This window comes from Bufo gargarizans, chromosome 3 (genome assembly GCF_014858855.1).
Source record: "Bufo gargarizans isolate SCDJY-AF-19 chromosome 3, ASM1485885v1, whole genome shotgun sequence".
Lineage (NCBI taxonomy): Eukaryota > Metazoa > Chordata > Amphibia > Anura > Bufonidae > Bufo > Bufo gargarizans.
This window is the reverse complement of record NC_058082.1, coordinates 463195732-463216688: the sequence shown is the minus strand read 5'-3', so window position 1 is coordinate 463216688 and position 20957 is coordinate 463195732. Positions and strand designations below refer to the sequence as shown.

Here is a 20957-nt window from a genome sequence, read left to right as displayed (position 1 = left end):
CCATCTTTTGTCACCTTACCTCACAAAAAGTGAAATACCAAGCGATCAAAAAGTCATACGCACCCCAAAATATTACCAAACTGTCATCTCATCCAGCAAAAAATGAGAACCTACCTAAGACAATCGCCCAAAAGATAACTATGGCTCTCAGAATATGGAGACGCTAAAACATGATTTTTTTGTTTGTTTAAAAAACGCTGTTATTGTGTAAAACTTAATACATTTTAAAAAACTATACATATTAGGTATTGCCGCGTCCGTAACAACCTGCTGTATAAAAATATGATGACTTAACCCCTCAGGTTACCATGAAAAAAATAAAAACTGTCAAAAAAGCCATTTTTTGTCACCTTACATCACAAAAAGAGTAATACGAAGAGATCAAAAAGTCATATGGCCCCCAAAATAGTACCAATCAAACCATCATCTCATACCGGAAAAAAATGAGCCCCTACATAAGACAGTCGCCCCCCCAAAAAGAAAATGTTTTTCAGAATATGGAGACACAAAAAAAATCATATTTGGTATTGTCATGCCCGTAACAACCTGCTCTATATAAATAGCACATGATCTAACCTGTCAGATGAACATTGTAAAAACACTAAATAAAAACAGTGCCAAAACAGCTATTTTTTGTTACCTTGCCTCACAAAAAGTGTAATATAGAGCAACCAAAACTCATATGCACTCTAAAATAGTACCAACAAAACTGCCTCCTTATTCCGTAGTTTCCAAAATGGGGTCACTTTTTGGGACTTTCTACTCTAGAGGTGCATCAGGGGGTCTTCAAATGGGACATGGCAACTTAAAATTATTCCAGTGAAATATGCCTTCCAAAAACCATATGGCGCGCCTTTTCTTCTGTGTCCTGCCGTGTGCCTGTACAGCAGTTTATGATCACATATTGTCACGTTCGGGTGTGGGAGGGAAAGACCACACCGAACATAGGAGGGAAAGGGGTGAGGGAATGAGGCCTGGAACTTAGGGAAAGAAGATGGACACCTCCTAGTAAAACCCTAATCAAAGTCCTGATTAACTACCAGTATGAACAGGCGAGTTCATACACAGGAATACCTAATGTCCTAACTTACCCTATAGGCCCCTGGTACTAATGTCAGGACTGAGACAACCTGTTCCTCCAAAAGGAAGTACGAACAGGAGTCTCCCCGATGCCTAATACAAATGGCAGGGAAATGCAACACAAACAAAATACAAACAGGGAAAAGAAAGCCTTAACTTTAAAGAAGCAATGGAAGCACCAAGAACTCCGCCGAGATCCACACACCAGCTATCCAAAACTGAAGCTATAAATCACACAGTATTGTGGAAGAAGCAACTATAAATAGAGAAGGTTAAATGACCACATTAGCAACACCTGGAGGTAAGGGATGTGGCCATTACCAGAAACAACAGACACCTATTGATCCACAAGGAAAACCTGTCAGATCAAACCACGTGTTGTCAGTCTCACCGATCTCCTGCCACCTGTGGCAGGAACAACCGTGACACACGTGGGGCGTTTCTGTAAACTACAGAATCAGGGTAATAAATATTGAGTTTTGTTTGGCTGTTAACCCTTGCTTTGTTACCGGAAAATGGATTAGAAATGGATTAGAATGGAAAATCTGCCCAAAAAGTTAAATTCTGAAATTTCATTTAAATTTTCCTTTAATTCTCGTGGAACACCTAAAGGGTTAACAAAGTTTGTAAAATCAGTTTTGAATACATTGAGAGGTGTAGTTTCTAAAATGGGGCCATTTATGGGTGGTTTCTAATATGTAAGCCTCACAAAGTGACTTCAGTCCTGAACTGGTCCTTACGGCCCCTTTCACACGGGTGAGAATTCCGCGCGGGTGCAATGCAGGCGGTGAACGCATCGCACCCGCACTGAATCCGAACCTATTCATTTCAATCGGGCTGGGCAGATGAGCGGTGATTTTCACGCATCACTTGTGCGTTGTGTGAAAATCGCAGCATGTTCTATATTCTATAGGGCAGCACGGTGGCTCAGTGGTCAGCACTGGGGTCCTAGGTTCGAATCCGACTAAGGACAACATCTGCATGGAGTTTGTATGTTCTCCCCGTGTTTGCGTGGGTTTCCTCCGGGTTCTCAGGTTTCCTCTCACACGCCAAACACTTAGGCTGAGTTCACACGAGCGTGACAGATTTGGTCCGGATGCGTTCAGGGTGCGTTCAGTTAAACTCGCACCATTTTGCAAGCAAGTTCAGTCAGTTTTGGCTGCAATTGCGTTTAGTTGTTCAGTTTTTTCCGCGCGGGTGCAATGCGTTTTGATGCGTTTTTCACGCGCGTGATAAAAAACTGAAGGTTTACAAACAACATCTCCTAGCAACCATCAGTGAAAAACGCATTGCATCCGCACTTGCTTGCAGATGCAATGCGTTATTAACGCAGCCCCATTCACTTCTATGGAGCCAGGGCTGCGTGAAAAACGCAGAATATAGAGCATGCTGCGATTTTAAAGCATTGCAGAAGTGATGCATGAAAAAAAATGCTCATGTGCACAGCCCCATTGAAATGAATGGGTCAGGATTCAGTGCAGGTGCAATGCGTTCACCTACTGCACTGAACTCAGCCTTAGTGATAGGGGATATAGATTGTGAGCTTCATGCTAATGTCTGTAAAGCGCTGCAGAATATAGTAGCGCTATATAAATGCTAAATATTCTGCGTTTTTCACGTAACGCAGGCCCCATAGAAATTAAATGAATGGGGCTGCTTGAAAATTGCATTGCATACGCAAGCAAGTGCGGATGCAATGCGATTTTCACGCATGGTTGCTAGGAGATGATGTTAGTAAATTGATTAAAGTCAATTTACTGTATTATTTTCCCTTATAACATGGTTATAAAGGAATATAATAGCATTCTTAATACAGTTTACTAAAATGTTACTTGAGGGGTTAATTTTTTTTTTATTAACTCACCTCATCCTCTTGAATAGCTCTTTTTAATTTCATAAAGGGATAAGTGGATCGATTCTAAAGCATTAATTCATCTCATTAGCAAGATTTCTTCGCCTGTGAGGGGCTGCCCCCCCAGAGGTGAAGAAGCGCCCACCTGGCCTCTTCATCAGTGATGTCCAGTTCGCATTGTTCGCCCGAACATATGCAGGCTGCCATCTTTTTTCACAAGTCCAGCGGTCAGCGGGAGCAGGCAGTTCCGAGAACAGCCCGATGAAGGCCCCCGGTGGCTGTTCTTGGAACTGCCTGCTCCTGCTGACCGCACTTGTTTTCAGACCGACTCGCGCACAGGCACAGGTAAGGGCTTACCTGTGCCTCGCTGGACTTGTGAAAAAAGATGGCAGCCAGCATATGTTCGCAGGTGAACAATGCGAACTGGCCATCACTGCTCTTAATCTCTCCCGGCCACAACAACCTCGCACCTGCGCTGCTCAGAGTAGCAGCAACCGCACACAGGCTCTGCTTCCACTACCAGAGCAGCGACTGTTCATGCACCGCTGCCCGTGAGCGTAGTGGTCGCTGCTCCAGTGGCGGAGCTTCTGCCCTCGCGCTGCAGGCGACAGATTGTCGGGGCGGGACGAGACGATCTGATTTAACCCCTCAGATGCCATTGTCAAACAGCAACCACAGCATCTGGACGGTTAAATAGAGGGAGCGGGCTCGCTCTTCACCCCATTCACTCCTGCAATGTAATTGTGGGGTGACAATTTGACATCTGGGGGCCTCAATAATTTTGGCAAAGTGTACGCCAGTGACATCATCATCAAGCTTATTAACTTCCTTCCCTCCCTATTGTATAATATATCACCTTATTATTATTATTTACACAGTGGTAATAAAGGGATATGGGTGACTCATATTATGAGAACATAAGTGTATTTACTAGCTGAAATTCTGGAAAAACCCTTTAACTTCATAGGCGGGTATCACCATTCCCTGAAAACCGGGAGCAGCGCAGCACCCGCACAGCAGTGCAATGTGACTGGCAGACAGCTGGTATAATTACCGCACAGCAGTGCGGGGTGACTGGCAGACAGCGGGTATAATTACCGCACAGCAGTGCAATGTGACTGGCAGACAGCTGGTATAATTACCGCACAACAGTGCGGGTGACTGGCAGACAGCTGGTATAATTACCGCACAGCAGTGCAATATGACTGGCAGACAGCTGGTATAATTACCGCACAACAGTGCGGGTGACTGGCAGACAGCTGGTATAATTACCGCACAGCAGTGCAATGTGACTGGCAGACAGCTGGTATAATTACCGCACAGCAGTGCAATGTGACTGGCAGACAGCGGGTATAATTACCGCACAGCAGTGCAATGTGACTGGCAGACAGCGGGTATAATTACCGCACAGCAGTGCAATGTGACTGGCAGACAGCTGGTATAATTACCCCACAGCAGTGCAATGTGACTGGCAGGCAGCTGGTATAATTACCGCACAGCAGTGTGGGGTGACTGGCAGACAGCGGGTATAATTACCGCACAGCAGTGCAATGTGACTGGCAGACAGCTGGTATAATTACCGCACAGCAGTGCAATGTGACTGGCAGACAGCGGTATAATTACCGCACAGCAGTGCAATGTGACTGGCAGACAGCTGGTATCATTACTGCACAGCAGTGCAATGTGACTGGCAGACAGCTGGTATAATTACCCCACAGCAGTGCGGGGTGACTGGCAGACAGCTGGTATAATTACCGCACAGCAGTGCAATGTGACTGGCAGACAGCGGGTATAATTACCGCACAGCAGTACAATGTGACTGGCAGGCAGCTGGTATAATTACCGCACAGTAGTGCAATGTGACTGGCAGACAGTGGGCATAATTACCGCACAGCAGTGCAATGTGACTGGCAGACAGCGGGTATAATTACCGCACAGCAGTGCGGGGTGACTGTCAGACAGCGGGTATAATTACCGCACAGCAGTGCGGGGTGACTGGCAGACAGGTGGTATAATTACCGCACAGCAGTACAATGTGACTGGCAGACAGCTGGTATTATTACGGCACAGCAGTGCAATGTGACTGGCAGACAGCTGGTATAATTACCGCACAGCAGTGCAATGTGACTGGCAGACAGCTGGTATAATTACCACACAGCAGTGCGGGGTGACTGGCAGATAGCGGGTATAATTACCGCACAGCAGTGCAATGTGACTGGCAGACAGCTGGTATAATTACCACACAGCAGTGCGGGGTGACTGGCAGACAGCTGGTATAATTACCGCACAGCAGTGCGGGGTGACTGGCAGACAGCGGGTATAATTACTGCACAGCAGTACAATGTGACTGGCAGACAGCTGGTATAATTACCGCACAGCAGTGCGGGGTGACTGGCAGACAGCTGGTATAATTACCGCACAGCAGTGCGGGGTGACTGGCAGACAGCTGGTATAATTACCGCACAGCAGTGCGGGGTGACTGGCAGACAGCGGGTATAATTACCGCACAGCAGTACAATGTGACTGGCAGACAGCGGGTATAATTACCGCACAGCAGTGCGATGTGACTGACAGACAGAGGGTATAATTACCGCACAGCAGTGCAATGTGACTGGCAGACAGCGGGTATAATTACCGCACAGCAGTGCGATGTGACTGACAGACAGAGGGTATAATTACCGCACAGCAGTGCGGGGTGACTGGCAGACAGCTGGTATAATTACCGCACAGCAGTGCGGGGTGACTGGCAGACAGCTGGTATAATTACCGCACAGCAGTGCAATGTGACTGGCAGACAGCGGGTATAATTACCGCACAGCAGTGCGGGGTGACTGGCAGACAGCTGGTATAATTACCGCACAGCACTGTAATGTGACTGGCAGACAGCTGGTATAATTACCGCACAGCAGTGCGGGGTGACTGGCAGACAGCAGGTATAATTACCGCACAGCACTGTAATGTGACTGGCAGACAGCTGGTATAATTACCGCACAGCAGTGCGGGGTGACTGGCAGACAGCTGGTATAATTACCGCACGGCACTGCAATGTGACTGGCAGACAGCTGGTATAATTACCGCACAGCAGTACAATGTGACTGGCAGGCAGCTGGTATAATTACCGCACAGCACTGCAATGTGACTGGCAGGCAGCTGGTATAATTACCGCACAGCAGTACAATGTGACTGTCAGGCAGCTGGTATAATTACCGCACAGCAGTGCAATGTGACTGGCAGACAGCGGGTATAATTACCGCACAGCCATGAGTCAGGAGCAGCAGAGATGACAGAACAGTGGGCGAGACATGGGGTGAGTCGTGGGCGGGGCTACCTGGAGCTCCGCCCCGCCCTGTCTGCGGCCGCACTGCGGAGGGAGCGATCCCCCGGCTGCATTATGCTCAGCGCTATGTCTGAGAACGACTTGCCGGACGTCGTGTGCCCGCCGGACATGGGCGCTGACAGCTCGGAGAAGCCGAGGTTCCGGCGCTGCTACACGGGCCGGTTGACGGTGGAGCCGGTGCTGTTCTTGGCAATGTTTTCGGTGGCGCTTCAGGGCCCGCTCACTACTCAGTATCTGTGGGAGCGGCTTAGCGCGGACATCGGCTACAACGGGAGCAAGACCGAGGGCTGTACCAACAGCACGACCCCCCTGGAGAAGGTGAGAGGCCGTACGTAGACATCACGTGTCACAACAGAGCGGTTACCCAATCAGGTCACTGCCTTCATTTCCCCCAGGGCTTCTGAAAAAAAAAAAGAGCTGAAATCTGATTGGTGGATGCAATTTTTCACTACTTTTGGTAGGATTACCAATAGCAGCCAATCAAGTTACTGCCTTCATTTCCCCCAGGGCTTCTGAAAAATTAGAGTTGGAATCTGATTGGTTGATGCAATTTTGCACTTGTCACATGCCAGACTTCAGGCTACTGATGGCACCACTGCCTATCCGAGGTGGTCACTACCAGGGCACACTGTGGGTATACAGATGGGCAGAGTCCTGTATACAGAAGTAGTTGGACTGCAAAAACGCCTGATGACAGTGTGTTACAACCGGGCTCGGACTGGCCCGCAGGGGTACAGGTGAATCCCCCGGTGGGCCGCTAGTCCCCCACCCCCTGCACAAGTGGCACAACACACATTAGACTTACCGCACTACATACATATAGTCAATATACAGCACCTCAGCCAGCCGATGTTCATATACAAACCATGTTAGATTATTTATTATATTTGAATGTATCCATACGATGGGCCCCCAAAATACATTTTACTGGTGGTCCCTAGGTACCCCAGTCAGACACTGCTCACAATGCAGGGTGTCTGTACCAGGTACTAATGCCTGCCAGGAAAAGTAAAAAATAAAAAATATATATCAATCTACAATATCTTTCTGCTTGGACCAGAGAGTTCAGCGATGCCTGATGTGCATATTTCCAAAGAAAAACACATACAACCCCCTACCCGCAAAAGGGGATGTCTGAGCACTGGGGCCCCCACTGATGGTGAAAACAGGGGAATGGAGGGGCAGCACGACCACAGCCCCATAAGTGTCACCTCAGTTTTCTGTGAATAGTGTTTTTTTATTTTTTTTTTATGGGAAAACCCCCTTTAAAGGGGTTAGGGTGGGTTCACACTAGCGTTATGGATTCAGTTATGTTCTGTTATAACGGAAAGCCATAACGGACTCCATAACGCTAGTGTGAACCCACCCCTAACCACAATTTTTCACCTCTTCGCAGGATAGCTGATAATTTTATGATGGTGGTGTGGGGGTCCTACCCCTGGGACTCCCGCTGAATTGGGGTCAGCAAGTCCCCTATGTACGCCTTTCCACCTCTCCATTCACACAGGGGACTTGGGCATCCCCTATCGGTGAGGGTCTGTGGATTGCAGCAGTCCTGTAGAAGTGAATGGAGCAGTGGTCACACACGCCTCGCCTCTTCATTCACACAGGGGATTAGGTGACCCCTGTCCTTTGGATCAGTCGGAGTCTCAACGTCAGGACTCCCAGCAATCAGTGCTGGCTAAATGCCTGTGTGACTGACCGCTGTTCTTCCCTGGCTAGGGCTATCCTGGGGTTGTGCCTGGTGTACCTCAATAGTTGCACCACATTTCTCAATCTGCGCGCACCATGTAGCGGAATACTTGAGTAACACACTGGTGTAATGCTCTGCAGTAAGTAAATGTGCTTCGATGTATAAACAAAGCGGCTGCTTTCTCACGGTCAATCATGCCTAGATTGCATGCTACCTGCGGTGGAGTCATAAGTATGATACAGCGTGGAGCCCTTTACCTCGTTGCACTCCATTGTAGGGTTGTTGCGGGTATCGAAATTTCGATACCCAATCGATACTTTTGTCCCGGTATCGATACGATACCGGGATTTCCGTTTTTTCGATACTGGGCTGCGCTTCTGCGCAGTCTAGTATCTCTGAACATGAGCGCGCTGCTATCGGCGCGCTCATGTTCTCTCTCAGCAGCACGGGGAGAAGGAAGCTGTCCTCCCTCCCCCTGTGCTGCTGCTGCTGCCGCTGCCACCAATGAGAAGCGAGGGGCGGAGGAGGGGCGGCAATGAGAAGCGAGGGGCGGAGGAGGGGCGGCAATGAGAAGCGAGGGGCGGAGGAGGGGCAGCGCCGGCAATGAGAAGCGAGGGGCGGAGGAGGGGCGGCAATGAGAAGCGAGGGGCGGAGGAGGGGCAGCGCCGGCAATGAGAAGCGAGGGGCGGAGGAGGGGCGGCAATGAGAAGCGAGGGGCGGAGGAGGGGCGGCAATGAGAAGCGAGGGGCGGAGGAGGGGCAGCGCCGGCAATGAGAAGCGAGGGGCGGAGGAGGGGCAGCGCCGGCAATGAGAAGCGAGGGGCGGAGGAGGGGCGGCGCCGGCAATGAGAAGAGAGGGGCGGGGGAGGGGCAGCGCCGGCAATGAGAAGCGAGGGGCGGAGGAGGGGCAGCGCCGGCAATGAGAAGCGAGGGGCGGAGGAGGGGCAGCGCCGGCAATGAGAAGCGAGGGGCGGAGGAGGGGCAGCGCCGGCAATGAGAAGCGAGGGGCGGAGGAGGGGCGGTGCCGGCAATGAGAAGAGAGGGGCGGAGGAGGGGCGGGCGCACTGCGCCACCAATGATAGGATTATTTCAACACAGAGCTGCGCCCAGCGATGCCCCAGCACTCACCATTAGTCCTGGGCGCCGCTCCGTTCGCCTGCAGTGCCCCATTACTGTCTCCTCTCCTGCTCCACATGCTGCTGATTACTATCGGAGCGATGGGAGGAGACATCAGCTTCACTAGTAGGCGTTCCTTCTCCCTGCGCTGCGATTGGACAGCGCTACAGCCAGGGAGAAGGAACGCCCACTAGTGAATCTGATGTCTCCTCCCATCGCTCCGATAGTAATCAGCAGCATGTGGAGCAGGACAGGAGACAGTAATGGAGCACTGCAGGCGAACGGAGCGGCGCCCAGGACTAATGGTGAGTGCTGGGACATTGCTGGGCGCCGCTCTGTGTGGCCTGATAGTGAAAGTCTGGACTCATATACAGTAGTCAGTCTTTAACACATACAGGAGGCGGGTGCCGGCAGCAGAATCGCATTGCCGGCACCCTGCCCCTGACAGGGAGCTGCGATCAGCGGCAGTTAACTGCCGCTGATCTGCCAGTACCCGCCTCCTGTATAAAGAGGTAGTTATCATTGCCCCCCCCCCCCCCTCAACCCACCCATCCCATTAAAATCATTGGTGGCACAGTGTGCCGGCCCCTCTCAACCCCCCAGTATTAAAATCATTGGTGGCAGTGGCCACAGGGACCTCTCTCTCCCCCCCCCCCTCATTGGTGGTGCAGTGGCAGCTTCTGATCGGAGCCCCAGCTGTGTAAGCCTGGGGCTCCGATCGGTTACCATGGCAGCCAGGACGCTACAGAAGCCCTGGTTGCCATGGTAACATCCCTGATGCTGTGTGCACAGAGCAGCAGGGACAGTGTGGAGTCCTATTCACCCTAATAGAGATCTATCAGGCTGAATAGGAAAAGGGATGAAAGATCCCAGGTTCTAGCCCCTAAGGGGAAAATAGTCATTAAATAAAAAGTGTAAAAAAAAACAAAAAACACTAAAATATGAAGTATAAATCACCCCCTTTTCCCAATTTCACATATAAAATATTTAAATAATAAACATATTACATCGCCACGTCAGAAAAGTCCAAACTATTAAAATATATAAAAAAAAATCTAGGTGGTGAATGCCGGAACAGAAAAAATAAAATAATAACTGCGCGATTCGCCATTTTTAAAAATGAGGAATGCACGTGGCTTTTTTTGTTTATTTTTTTCGCGTGGTATCGAATGGTATCGAGTATCGCAATACTTTTTCATGGTATCGAAACCGAATCAAAAAATTGGTATCGCAACAACTCTACTCCATTGTATCATTGGTAGGTTCCCGTTTGGATATGGATGTTTTATTGTCTTTCATCTTCCTTTAGTTATTCATGATCCGTGCACACCCTCGTTAAAAAACGGTTGGCACTATAACTGACTTCGCCATTGAACGTTATAAAGGGATCTGCCCCAAAGTCCGATATGTGACGTCTGCTCTCTTGTTTCATTACTGTCTCTTCACTGACTGTACAGCGCTCCGTCCCGGACTATGCCGCTAGTGGTGGTGGATATGTGAGGTTCATCCACCAAATAAGTCTGCGCAGGTGTCTGTTTTTAATGCCATGTGCAGTGCACATGAAGTATATTGCCAAAATTGAAATGCTGAGAGAGCTGGACTAAATTTTTTAAAACACTGTTCCAGGACAGTGTCCATTTATACCCCGAAAGTAGCCCCAAGCAGTTTGAAGCTTATTCACAACATACTGGAAATATGCTCACCAGTATTGATGTGAGCCTATAGAGCAGCAGTCAGCAACCTTCGGCACTCCAGATGTGTTGAAACTACGACTCCCAGCATGCTCCATTCACTTTTATGGGAGTTCTGAAAATAGCTAAGCAAGTGTACATGCTGGAAGTCGCAGTTTTACCACAGCTGGAGTGCCGAAGGTTGCTGATCCCTGCTATAGAATATAGTAATGTAAATGATTTGTCTGGAGATGACGGACTACATTACTCAGCATCCAGTAATCTTAATGCTAGTGTAATGCCTGGTGGTTTGTTTATTAGAGGGATTTTCTGGTGCAGACCTCGCCTTTACACCTGCTGCTAGGATGAGCCCACTTGTAGTGGCTGAAAACTGCACAGAGATGCCATGGTACCAGAGAACGATCTGGTTTTTAGATGAACTATTAGGGCTGTTTCACACGAGCGGGTGCCGTGCGTGGCATCCGCTCCGTGAATGACAGCCAAGACCCGATGCAGACTGCAGAGGCACGGAGCATTAACATGACTAATAATGCTCAGTGCCCCTCTGTGATCTCTTTACTACAAAATCGTAGTGACAACTGTGATTTCATAGTAAAGAGGTCACAGAGAGGAACGGAGCATTATCAGTCATGTTAATGCTCCGTGCCTCTGCAGTCTGCATCGGGTCTTGGCTGTCATTCACGGAGCGGATGCCACGCACCGTTCACACACGAGATTAGATCAGTCTTCCTCAGCAAAATACGGTCCAGCAGCCTCTCAGGCAGTGTTCCCTCTAAGCCTTGGCAGCTGCTGAGCGGGGTCAGCTCAGAGCTGGGCACAGCGCCATCGAAGGTGGGCGATAGGAAAACCTAGGATAATTGTCACATCAAAGAGCATACAGTGTAACCCCTGTGCCATCCCGTACAATACGGTGTAACTCCTGCACCATGCTATGTAATATACAGTATAATTCCTGCACCATGCTATACAGAATACATTATAATCCCTGCACCATGCCGTACAATATATAGTATAGTTAATACACCATGCTGTACAATACAGTATAGCCCCTACACCATGCTGTGTAATATATATTATAATCCATACACCATAGTGTACAGTATACAGTATAATCCCTGCCCCATGCCGTATGATATACAGTATAGTTCATATACCAGTGGGCTTATGCCTTTTGATCAAAATGTACCCTAATGCCTCTTGTACAGCATGAAGTATGGGGGGCTGTACACTTTAATATTGCACTGAGAAGCGAGTTTAATTAGCTCTAAGCATAGCATTGTGGATGTGCGATCCAGTTCTGTTTCTCCCCTTGGTATGCACCATGCTGTACAATATAATCCCTGCACCATGCTGTACAATATACAGTATAATCCATACACTATGCCGTACAATATACACAATAACCCCACAGTGTAGGTGTTATACCGTATATTATACAGCATGGTGTATGGATTATAATGCATATTGTACGGCATGGTGTATGGATTATACTGTATATTGTACAGCATGGTACAGGGCTTATAATGTATACTGTAGTCATCTATAGTGCTATTCATTTTAGCACGGTAATGTATAGCTCCATCACGCTGTTGTTCTTGGCAAGATTAAATTACATGGTAGATGGGAATGCTACAGGTGATGGCACTGTATATGGGGTGCTATAGGCGATGGCACTGTAGATGAGGGTCCTTTAGGTGAGGGCATCATAGCGGAGGGCAGCACCAGGAACCAAAAGGATGAAACAAGTGTAACCTGCTGTAAATGTAACGCAGCCACAGCTGTGGACATGTTCGAGTGTATCAGCTAAACCAAATAACAAGAGTCCGTGAGAAGAAAAGCTAAGAAGTGTGAGGGGTTAATGTCTGACAACCCTGTGTGATCTGGGGTATCCCATGGTATTATATTGCTGCAGTATGTGGGGTCCCAGACTCCCAGGGGGCCCCTGGACCCCGAGCCTCAGATGGATACATTTCTGCGCAGTCTATTATGCCCTTGTGAAAACCCATGAGTTCAAATAATGTCTTTGCTGAGCTTTTACCAATGGGTTACCCTGACAGTAAGGCTAGGTCTACACGACGACATTTGTCGCGCGACATTTTGTTGCACCAATGTCGCGCGACAATTTTTATAATGGCAGTCTATGGCCATCTATTCAAGATGGATTTTTCTGCGACTGTCGCGTCGCAGTCGCAACATGTCGCATGTTGCAGTGCGACACCATAGACTGCCATTATAAAAATTGTCGCACAACATTAGTGCAACAAAATGTCGCGCGACAACTGTTGCACCCTATCTGTCGCGCGACAAATGTCCTCGTGTAGACCTAGCCTAAAACCACTCTAGCTTCAGGCTCTAAGATGACGCCGCTGACGTTACCTCGCCCGGCTGCTGCGTGCTCAGTCCAGTCCTCCTCTCCTCTTCCAGTCAGAAAAAGGAGGAGCCACAGCAGTAGAGCGGTAATATGTGTAGGCGGCGCCACGCTGAGCCTCACAGGTCGTATTGAAAACATCATCTTGAGTGTGGGCATTAGTGTAGGCATTTTGCCGGCGGCAGGGTGAGCGGGTGCTGAGCGGACATGAGCGGGGGCACAATAGTTGCTGCACGGTCGCGCACCCGTGCAGCTTAGAGGGAACACTGCTCTCAGGCTTCCTTAGCCTTTCTCCCTCCAAGTCTCACACAGGGGGTTGTTTTATCCCTCCTTGATTACAGCAGCAGGCCTCCGCCTCACCTGCGATCACCTCTAGCAAAAGACAATGGAAGGGTGTGGACTGGCAGATCCCACTACCAAACATATCCCCGAGTCCACATGAAATCCAGCCCAGAACAACATCTAGACAAAACTGTCTCTTCAAAGTACACTTTGCTGAAACAACTGCAGCTTTCTGAATTTCAGTTCTCTCACCCATGTGAAACTATAAATTGCAAAAAAACATTGCAAACATTATTTTGGTAGTCCAACAAATAAAAAGTTACAACTAGTGATGAGCAAAGCGAGCTTCGAATGCTAAATCCGATGTCACTTCGCTCGAAGCTGAGCTCGGTTCCAAGTTTTAAAGTAGTTTTCCACTTTAAAAACCAACCACCAACTTTGGCTCATCGGAGGACGTATATTTTAATACTGTACAGAGACGGATCTCTGCACAGCCCTAATCTGAAGTTTTTGAGCGAAGTGACTTTGGATGTAGCATCCGAAGCTCGATACACTCATCACTAGTTACAACTGTTGTGAGCTAAATCACAAACTTGTCTGGTCATTAAGGCGTCTTTTACACGGGCGTCACGCGTGCATTGTGGGAAACCGGCATGAGTGCGCATGCAATTTTAGTCAGTTTTGACTGGGATTGCATTGCGCTCAGTTTTTTCCCCATGCGGGTGCAATGCATTTTGCATGCGTGTGATAGAAAACTGAATGTGGTACCCAGACCCGAACCCGCACTTCTTCACTGAAGTTAGGGTTTGGGTTAGGAATTCTGTAGACATGGTTATAGGGGAAAATAATAGCATTCTTAATACAGAATGCTTAGTAAAATGCCGATTGAGGGGTTAAAAAATGAAAAACATTAACTCACCTTATCTGCGTGATCGCACAGCTGGCATCGTCTTCTTTCAGGACCTGCGCTGACGTCACCGCACTCACCACGTGGTGAGCGCGATTACGTCATCATAGGTCCTTTTGCAGGTCCTGAAAGAAGAAGAAGAAGAAAGATGATGACGGCTGCGCGAACAAGAGGATGAGGTGAGTTTATTTATTTTATTTTTTTAACCCCTCAAGCCACATTTTAGTAAGCATTCTGTACTAAGAATGCTATTATTTTCCCTTTTATAACCATCTTATGAGGGAAAATAATACAGTGAATTTACTTTAATGGGGTCCAGGGTTGCTCATCCCTATAGTTTCCTAGCAACAGTGTGTGAAAATCGCACCGCATCCGCACTTGATTGCGGATGCTTGCGATTTTCACGCAGCCCCATTCATTTCTATCAGGCCTGCGTTGCGTGAAAAACGCTGAATATAGAGCATGCTGCGATTTTTCACGCAACGCACAAGTGATTCGTGAAAATCGCTGCTCATCTGAACAGCCCCATTGTAGTGAACGGGTCCGAATTCAGCGCGGGTGCAATGCGTTCACCTCACGCATTGCACCCGCGCGGAAAACTCGCCCGTGTGAGAGGGGCCTAAAGGCGCTGTCCGGCTTTCTCATATTGATGACCTAGAAACTGAATCATCATGAGGAAAGTATAAAGTACAACTGTAATTACAGGGGATTTCCAAAGATTTTTTTTTTTTTTGTGCATACATCTAAAGTAAAAATAACAATACCTGGCTGCCTTCAAACTGTGCCCCCCTGACTGCTGTCCACATGGAGTGCTGAATGTGCATAGAGCCAGCGAGGTTATTTTAGTCCATCGGTAGCTGTACGTATGAAATACAAAGGGGTAGAAATACAGAACATAAGAACACTTGGTAAAACCAAGCAAGCACCATAAACTACAGGACAACAGACTGGCACAGGGAGAGACAGAATCGGACTGCTGCTACTGGTGCAACTGGTGCTACTGGTGCTTGATCCGACTGCGCTTTGGACAGGAGAGAACAGAATTGTGATAAATCACATGTAATCTCCAGGATACCACACACGTTGGAACTTGCTCCACTTTTTTTAAAAACATATTTATGCAGAATTGATATAAAATTGGGGTACAATATTGTCCCATAACAACCCTTGAGCACCATATTATAGATTAATACAGCACATATCCACAATACAGCTAGATGCATCATCTCTGAGGGCCACGCTACATGGCAGACATTGTGACCTGCATCATTTTACTATGTTGACAGAATGACATAAAACCTTAGAGCCGTCCTATGTTGTCACCTTGTATCCTGCTACCAGGAATTATCCCCCCCCCCCCCCCCATGTTATCCTATGGGGCTGTGAATTGCTTGGCTTGCATTGTCCTCCGCTGTAGAATGGCAACCAAATTCCATGCTATTATACACACAAAAAAAAAAATCAGCAAGTTTGTAAAAGATAGTAAGGATAGTTCTGCCACATGTGAGGCCACCCGTATAGATCTGCAGGCACCACGTCAGAGGAACGCTGCTTGCTGGGTACTCTGGTCTGTGGTCGGTTACTGCAGGCAGTGTGGTCAACAGCAGCCTGTTAGTAACTTCCATCCCTCCACTGCAAGTAGGGCCTCTTGCCCACGAATTTAAGGGCTCCGTGCCCGTGCTGCGGGCCGCATACGGCGGTCCTGCAATACATGAGTAACCAGCCGCGTGCATTTCGCATCACCGATGCAAATCCAGAGGTGCGGTGGGGGGAACGGAAGCACTACGGAGTGCTTCTGTGGTATTCCATTCTGTACTTCCGTTCCGCAAAAAGATCTTTTTGCGGAACAGACGGATCGCGAACCCCATTCAAATGAATGGGTCTGCAATCCACATGTGGCTGCCCCATGGGCACGGAGCCCTTATGTTCGTGGGCAAGAGGCCTAAAGCAATGAAAGGCGATGTCCGAGTCCATTCACACGTCTGTAGTGTGATGCGGATCCGCAATACACCCGGCCGGCACCCCCCATAGAACTGCCTATTCTTGTCCGCAATTGTGGACAAGAATAGTACATGTTCTATTTTTTTGCGGAGCCACGGCCCAGAAGGTTGGGGCCGCGCTCCGGAGAAATGCGGAGAGCACATAGTGTGCTCTCCGCATCTCTTCCGGCCCGTAGAGAATGAATGGGTCCGCACCCATTCCCGATATTGCGGAACGGATGCAGACGTGTGAATGGACACTAAGGCTGAGTTCACACGAGCGTGTCCGGATAAGGTTCGGATGCGTTGCGGCAAACCCGCACGAGTAGGTACCCAATTGCAGTCAGTTTTGACTGCGATCACATTCCGTTGTTCAGTTTTTATCACGCGGGTGCAATGCGTTTTGCACCCGCGTGATAAAAAACTGACTTTGGTACCCAGACCCGAACTTCTTCACTGAAGTTCAGGTTGGGGTTCAAGGTTGTGTAGATGTTATAACCATGTTATAAGGGAAAATAATAGCATTCTTTAATACAGAATGCTTAGTAGGTGGTCCATTGAGGGTTAAAAAATAATTAACTCGCCTTCTCCTCTTGATCGCGTAGCTGCCGGTCTCTTCTTACTTCTTTAATGATGAGCTGACGGCTAAAGACCTGTGTTGACGTCATATCACATGGTCCATCACCATGGTGATGGATCATGTGATCTGACGTCACCACAGGTCCTTTAGCCGGCAGCTCATGATTAAAGTAGTAAGAGACCAGCAGCTACGCGATCAAGAGGAGAAGGTGAGTTAATTATTTTTTAACCCTCAATTGACCACCTACTAAGCATTCTGTATTAAAGAATGCTATTATTTTCCCTTTATAACCATGTTATAAGGGAAAATAATACAGTGAATAGACTGTCACCTAGCACTTGATTGCGGATGCTTGCGATTTTCACTCAGCCCCATTCACTTCTATAAACGCACAATATAGAGCATGCTGCGATTTTCACGCAACACATAAGTGATGCGTAAAAATCACAGCTCATGTGCACAGCCCCATAGAAATGAATGGGTCCAGATTCAGTGCGGGTGCAATGCATTTACCTCCCGCATTGCACCCGTGCGGAAATCTCGCCCATGTGAACTCAGCCTAAGGGTCCATTCACACGTCCGTTGTTTGTTTCCTGATCTGTTCAGTTTTTTGCTGAACAGATCTGGACCCATTCATTTTCAATGGGTCCTGAAAAAAAACGGACAGCACAATGTCTGATTTTTTTTTTCAGGACCCATTGAAAATGAATGGGTCCATATCTGTTCAGCAAAAAACGGAACAGATCAGGAAAGAAACAACGGACGTGTGAATGGACCCTAAGAGCGCTTTCACACACACACCGCAGAATTTGTTGCAGAAATTTCTTTGACTGAAAATCTGTTCCATTCATCTGAATGGAATCTCAGAATCTGTGCTTGCCACCAAAACAACCCCATTAACATCTGCCGCATGTGAGGGCACCCTCATGGTGCCCAAAAGACGCAATTGCGTTACTGCCATGTATTCTCTACTGGTACAGGAGAATTATTAAAGAGGTTTTCCCATCACAGACAATGAGGATATATCACTAGCATATGCCCCCATTGTCTGATAGGTGCAGGTCCCAGAGGAGAACGGAGCGGGGAGAATGGTGGCCGGCCACCGTCAAGTGCTCTCCCCATACAAGTGAATTGGAGCACACCGTGCTTGCGTGGCCACCGTTCCCATTCATTTCTATAGGGCCAACGGAAATAGCTGAGCCAGTGCAAAAGCCATGCGCAGTGCCCCCTCCACCACCTTTGCCCGAACCTATCAGACAAAGGGGGCATATCCTAGTGATATGCTCCGCTGTCTGTGATGGGAATACCCCTTTAACTGAAAGCTTTTGCCATAAGTATGAAACTTTTTATATATAATGGTAAAAACTGATGCACCTGCATAATGAGATAATCTGGTTCATCTGGACTAGTTATAAGTGATGTGACTGCCCTCAGCGGTGACATGTCCCCAGGCAGCATGTGAACCAGCAGAGATGTGCTGCATGGGGGGAAAAAAATCGCTGCTGAGGCCAGTCATTGCAGGAAGTCGACCTCCAGGGACAGGAAGGGGAGTTATTCAACCGCTATAATAACCACCCCATCCACCCCACGAGCCTTCCTAGCGTCACCCACGAGAGATGCAGTGGGGAGCGTGGGGTAAATATAATCTATATGAGGTGCCTGGACATTGGGGGAGCAGATCTGGGTCCTTCAGATCTGCTGTTAGGCACTGAATTATTGTAGAGCATATGGAACAAACTTTGAGCACCTCCTCTGTGTAACTTTCCACTGAACTTTCCCATTTGCAGCTGGAGACTAACTGAGGAGGCAGCTGATCGGTGGGGGTGTGGGGTGTCGGATCATCACTGATCAGTAATCTGGAACCACACAGCAATTTGGCAGAAATGCCTTCCTTCAATTTAAACAGACTTATGTAGCAAAGCTAGAAAAATCGCTAAAGTCGGCCTGTTTTAATGGGAGCAACATTTTCCATATCATCACCATAACTGCCACAAGGAGATTGACCCCTGACCTCTGTAGGGGCAGGAACAGAGAAAGGTTAAAACACCCCCCTCCACCATATACCAGTGTTTCCTGTCCCTGCAGAGGCCAGGGCAGAGAAAGGTCTCCCTGTGGGTCAGGGAGATGAAGAGAGAAGATGATTTTTATCTGTGTTTGGAACTCCCTACAGGGAGAATGGGTGCTGTGGCACTTATCTTAACCGCTGGAGCTTGCGGTACTCCCCTGCTTACTGGCGGTCTTTGTACTAATGCTGGGCAGGGGAGAGACGGGAGGGCTTGCTCTGGTAGATCCTGAGCCTGCTCCCGGGGTAGAGTCCTCCTCCTGGCTTAAGCTGGAGCGAGCACCCTGCGCAATTGTGCTTTGGATGATGTCACTTCCTGAACCTATTGGGGGTTGGGAATTACCCTGTACTTAAGTCTGGTGTGTTCCAGCCACCGCACGGCTGTGTTTTCACCTTGTTGCAGTTCATAGTTCCTCCCGTCTAATTTTGGTTTGTTCTCGCCTCACAGGTATCTAAGGAGGCTCAGAAGAAACAAAAAAAAAAAACTGCAAAATCTATTTCATGTTTCAAAAAGTTAACCGATGGTTACCCCAAAAAGATTTGCAAAGAGTGCATTGCTAATATAGTACGGGAGGAACGTGCCTCACTGAGGGAAGAGGTTCGTTCCATGATTCAGGAGGAGGTTAAGGCTTCATTTTCTCAGATGTCCGAGGCTGACCAGGGACCCTTACCCCCGAAAAGGCAAAAGTTAATACCACCCTCCTCTTCTAATTCGGAATGCATTGGTGACGACGCCTCTTCTTCCAGACAGTGGGAGGAGGAGGACCCCCTTTCTGAGGGAGAAATTCCAGAAGGCGGTAAAAAATTCTACTTTGCTACAGATGAGATGTCTGACCTCCCTTAAAGCTGTAAGAGCCACCATGAGCATAGAGGATGTTAAAAAAAACTCACTCCATTTAGGCCTATTGCACACGGCCGTTTTTTTTTCCCGTTTACTGGCCGTTTTTTGTGTTCCGTATACGGTCCGTATACGGAACCATTCATTTCAATGGTTCCGCAAAAAAAACGGAATGTACTCCGTATGCATTCCGTTTCCGTATTTCCGTTTTTCCGTTCCGTTTTAACATAGAACATGTCCTATTATTGTCCGCAAATCACAGTCCGTGGCTCCATTCAAGTCAATGGATCCGCAAAAAAAACGGAACACATACGGAAATGCATCCGTATGTCTTCCGTTTCCGTTCCGTTTTTTCTGAACCATCTATTGAAAATGTTATGCCCAGCCCAATTTTTTCTATGTAATTACTGTATATGCCATACGGAAGAACGGAAAAACGGAACAGAAACGGAAACACAACGGAAACAAAAAATGGAACAACGGATCCATGAAAAACGGACCGCAAAACACTGAAAAAGCCATACGGTCGTGTGCAATAGGCCTTAGGAGGAGATGTTTGGGGGACTAAGGACAAAAAGAACCAGAGCGTTCCCGATTAACGAAAACATTCGGGACATGATCTTGGAGGGAGGAGTAAAAAGAAGGGGTTTTCTGGGGATAGACCTTATAGGAGGAAAATTCCCTTTCGTTCCTTTCAGGGCCAAGAGAGATCCTACAGAGGGTAAGAGAAGTCAGGCTGCTGGAGTTACCCCAAAGAGGGTAAGGGGAAAGGTTTTCTCCTCAATCCCCAAAGTAAACCTGCTGATAAACAATGACACCAGAGTGGGGGAAGGCTAAAGAAAGGTAACATCAAATCCCTGGGCCCAGGAGGTAGTCAGAGCGGGCTACAAAATAGAATTTTCTTCAGTCCCCCCCGAGGTGATTTTTTATTTATTTTTTATATCAAATCTGAGATCAGTGAAAGCTCAGTGCAGCATTTGGCAAGAGATTTAGAGGTTGTAATTCAGGTCCCAGTTTCAGAACGGGGCCAGGGATTCTTTTCCAGTCTCTTTCTGCTGAAAAAGAGGGTCATTCCATAGGATTATAAATCTGAAATTCCTCAACAAGTACATTTTCTACAGGAAGATCAGGATGGAATTCCTGGGACGTGTACAGTGGACTTGAAAGATGCGT

General features: G+C 48.0%; 1 protein-coding gene across 1 annotated transcript in view; it reads left to right on the top strand.

The window, feature by feature from the left end:
• Positions 1 to 6266: 6266 nt before the first annotated feature.
• SLC46A1 (solute carrier family 46 member 1) overlaps positions 6267 to 20957 on the top strand; it is a 41346-nt gene continuing 26655 nt past the window's right edge. Inside the window, exon 1 of the mRNA XM_044286662.1 lies at positions 6267 to 6587. Coding sequence (XP_044142597.1) covers positions 6324 to 6587 — 264 coding nt within the window. The 5' untranslated portion in view covers positions 6267 to 6323. The remainder of the gene's footprint in view (positions 6588 to 20957) is intronic.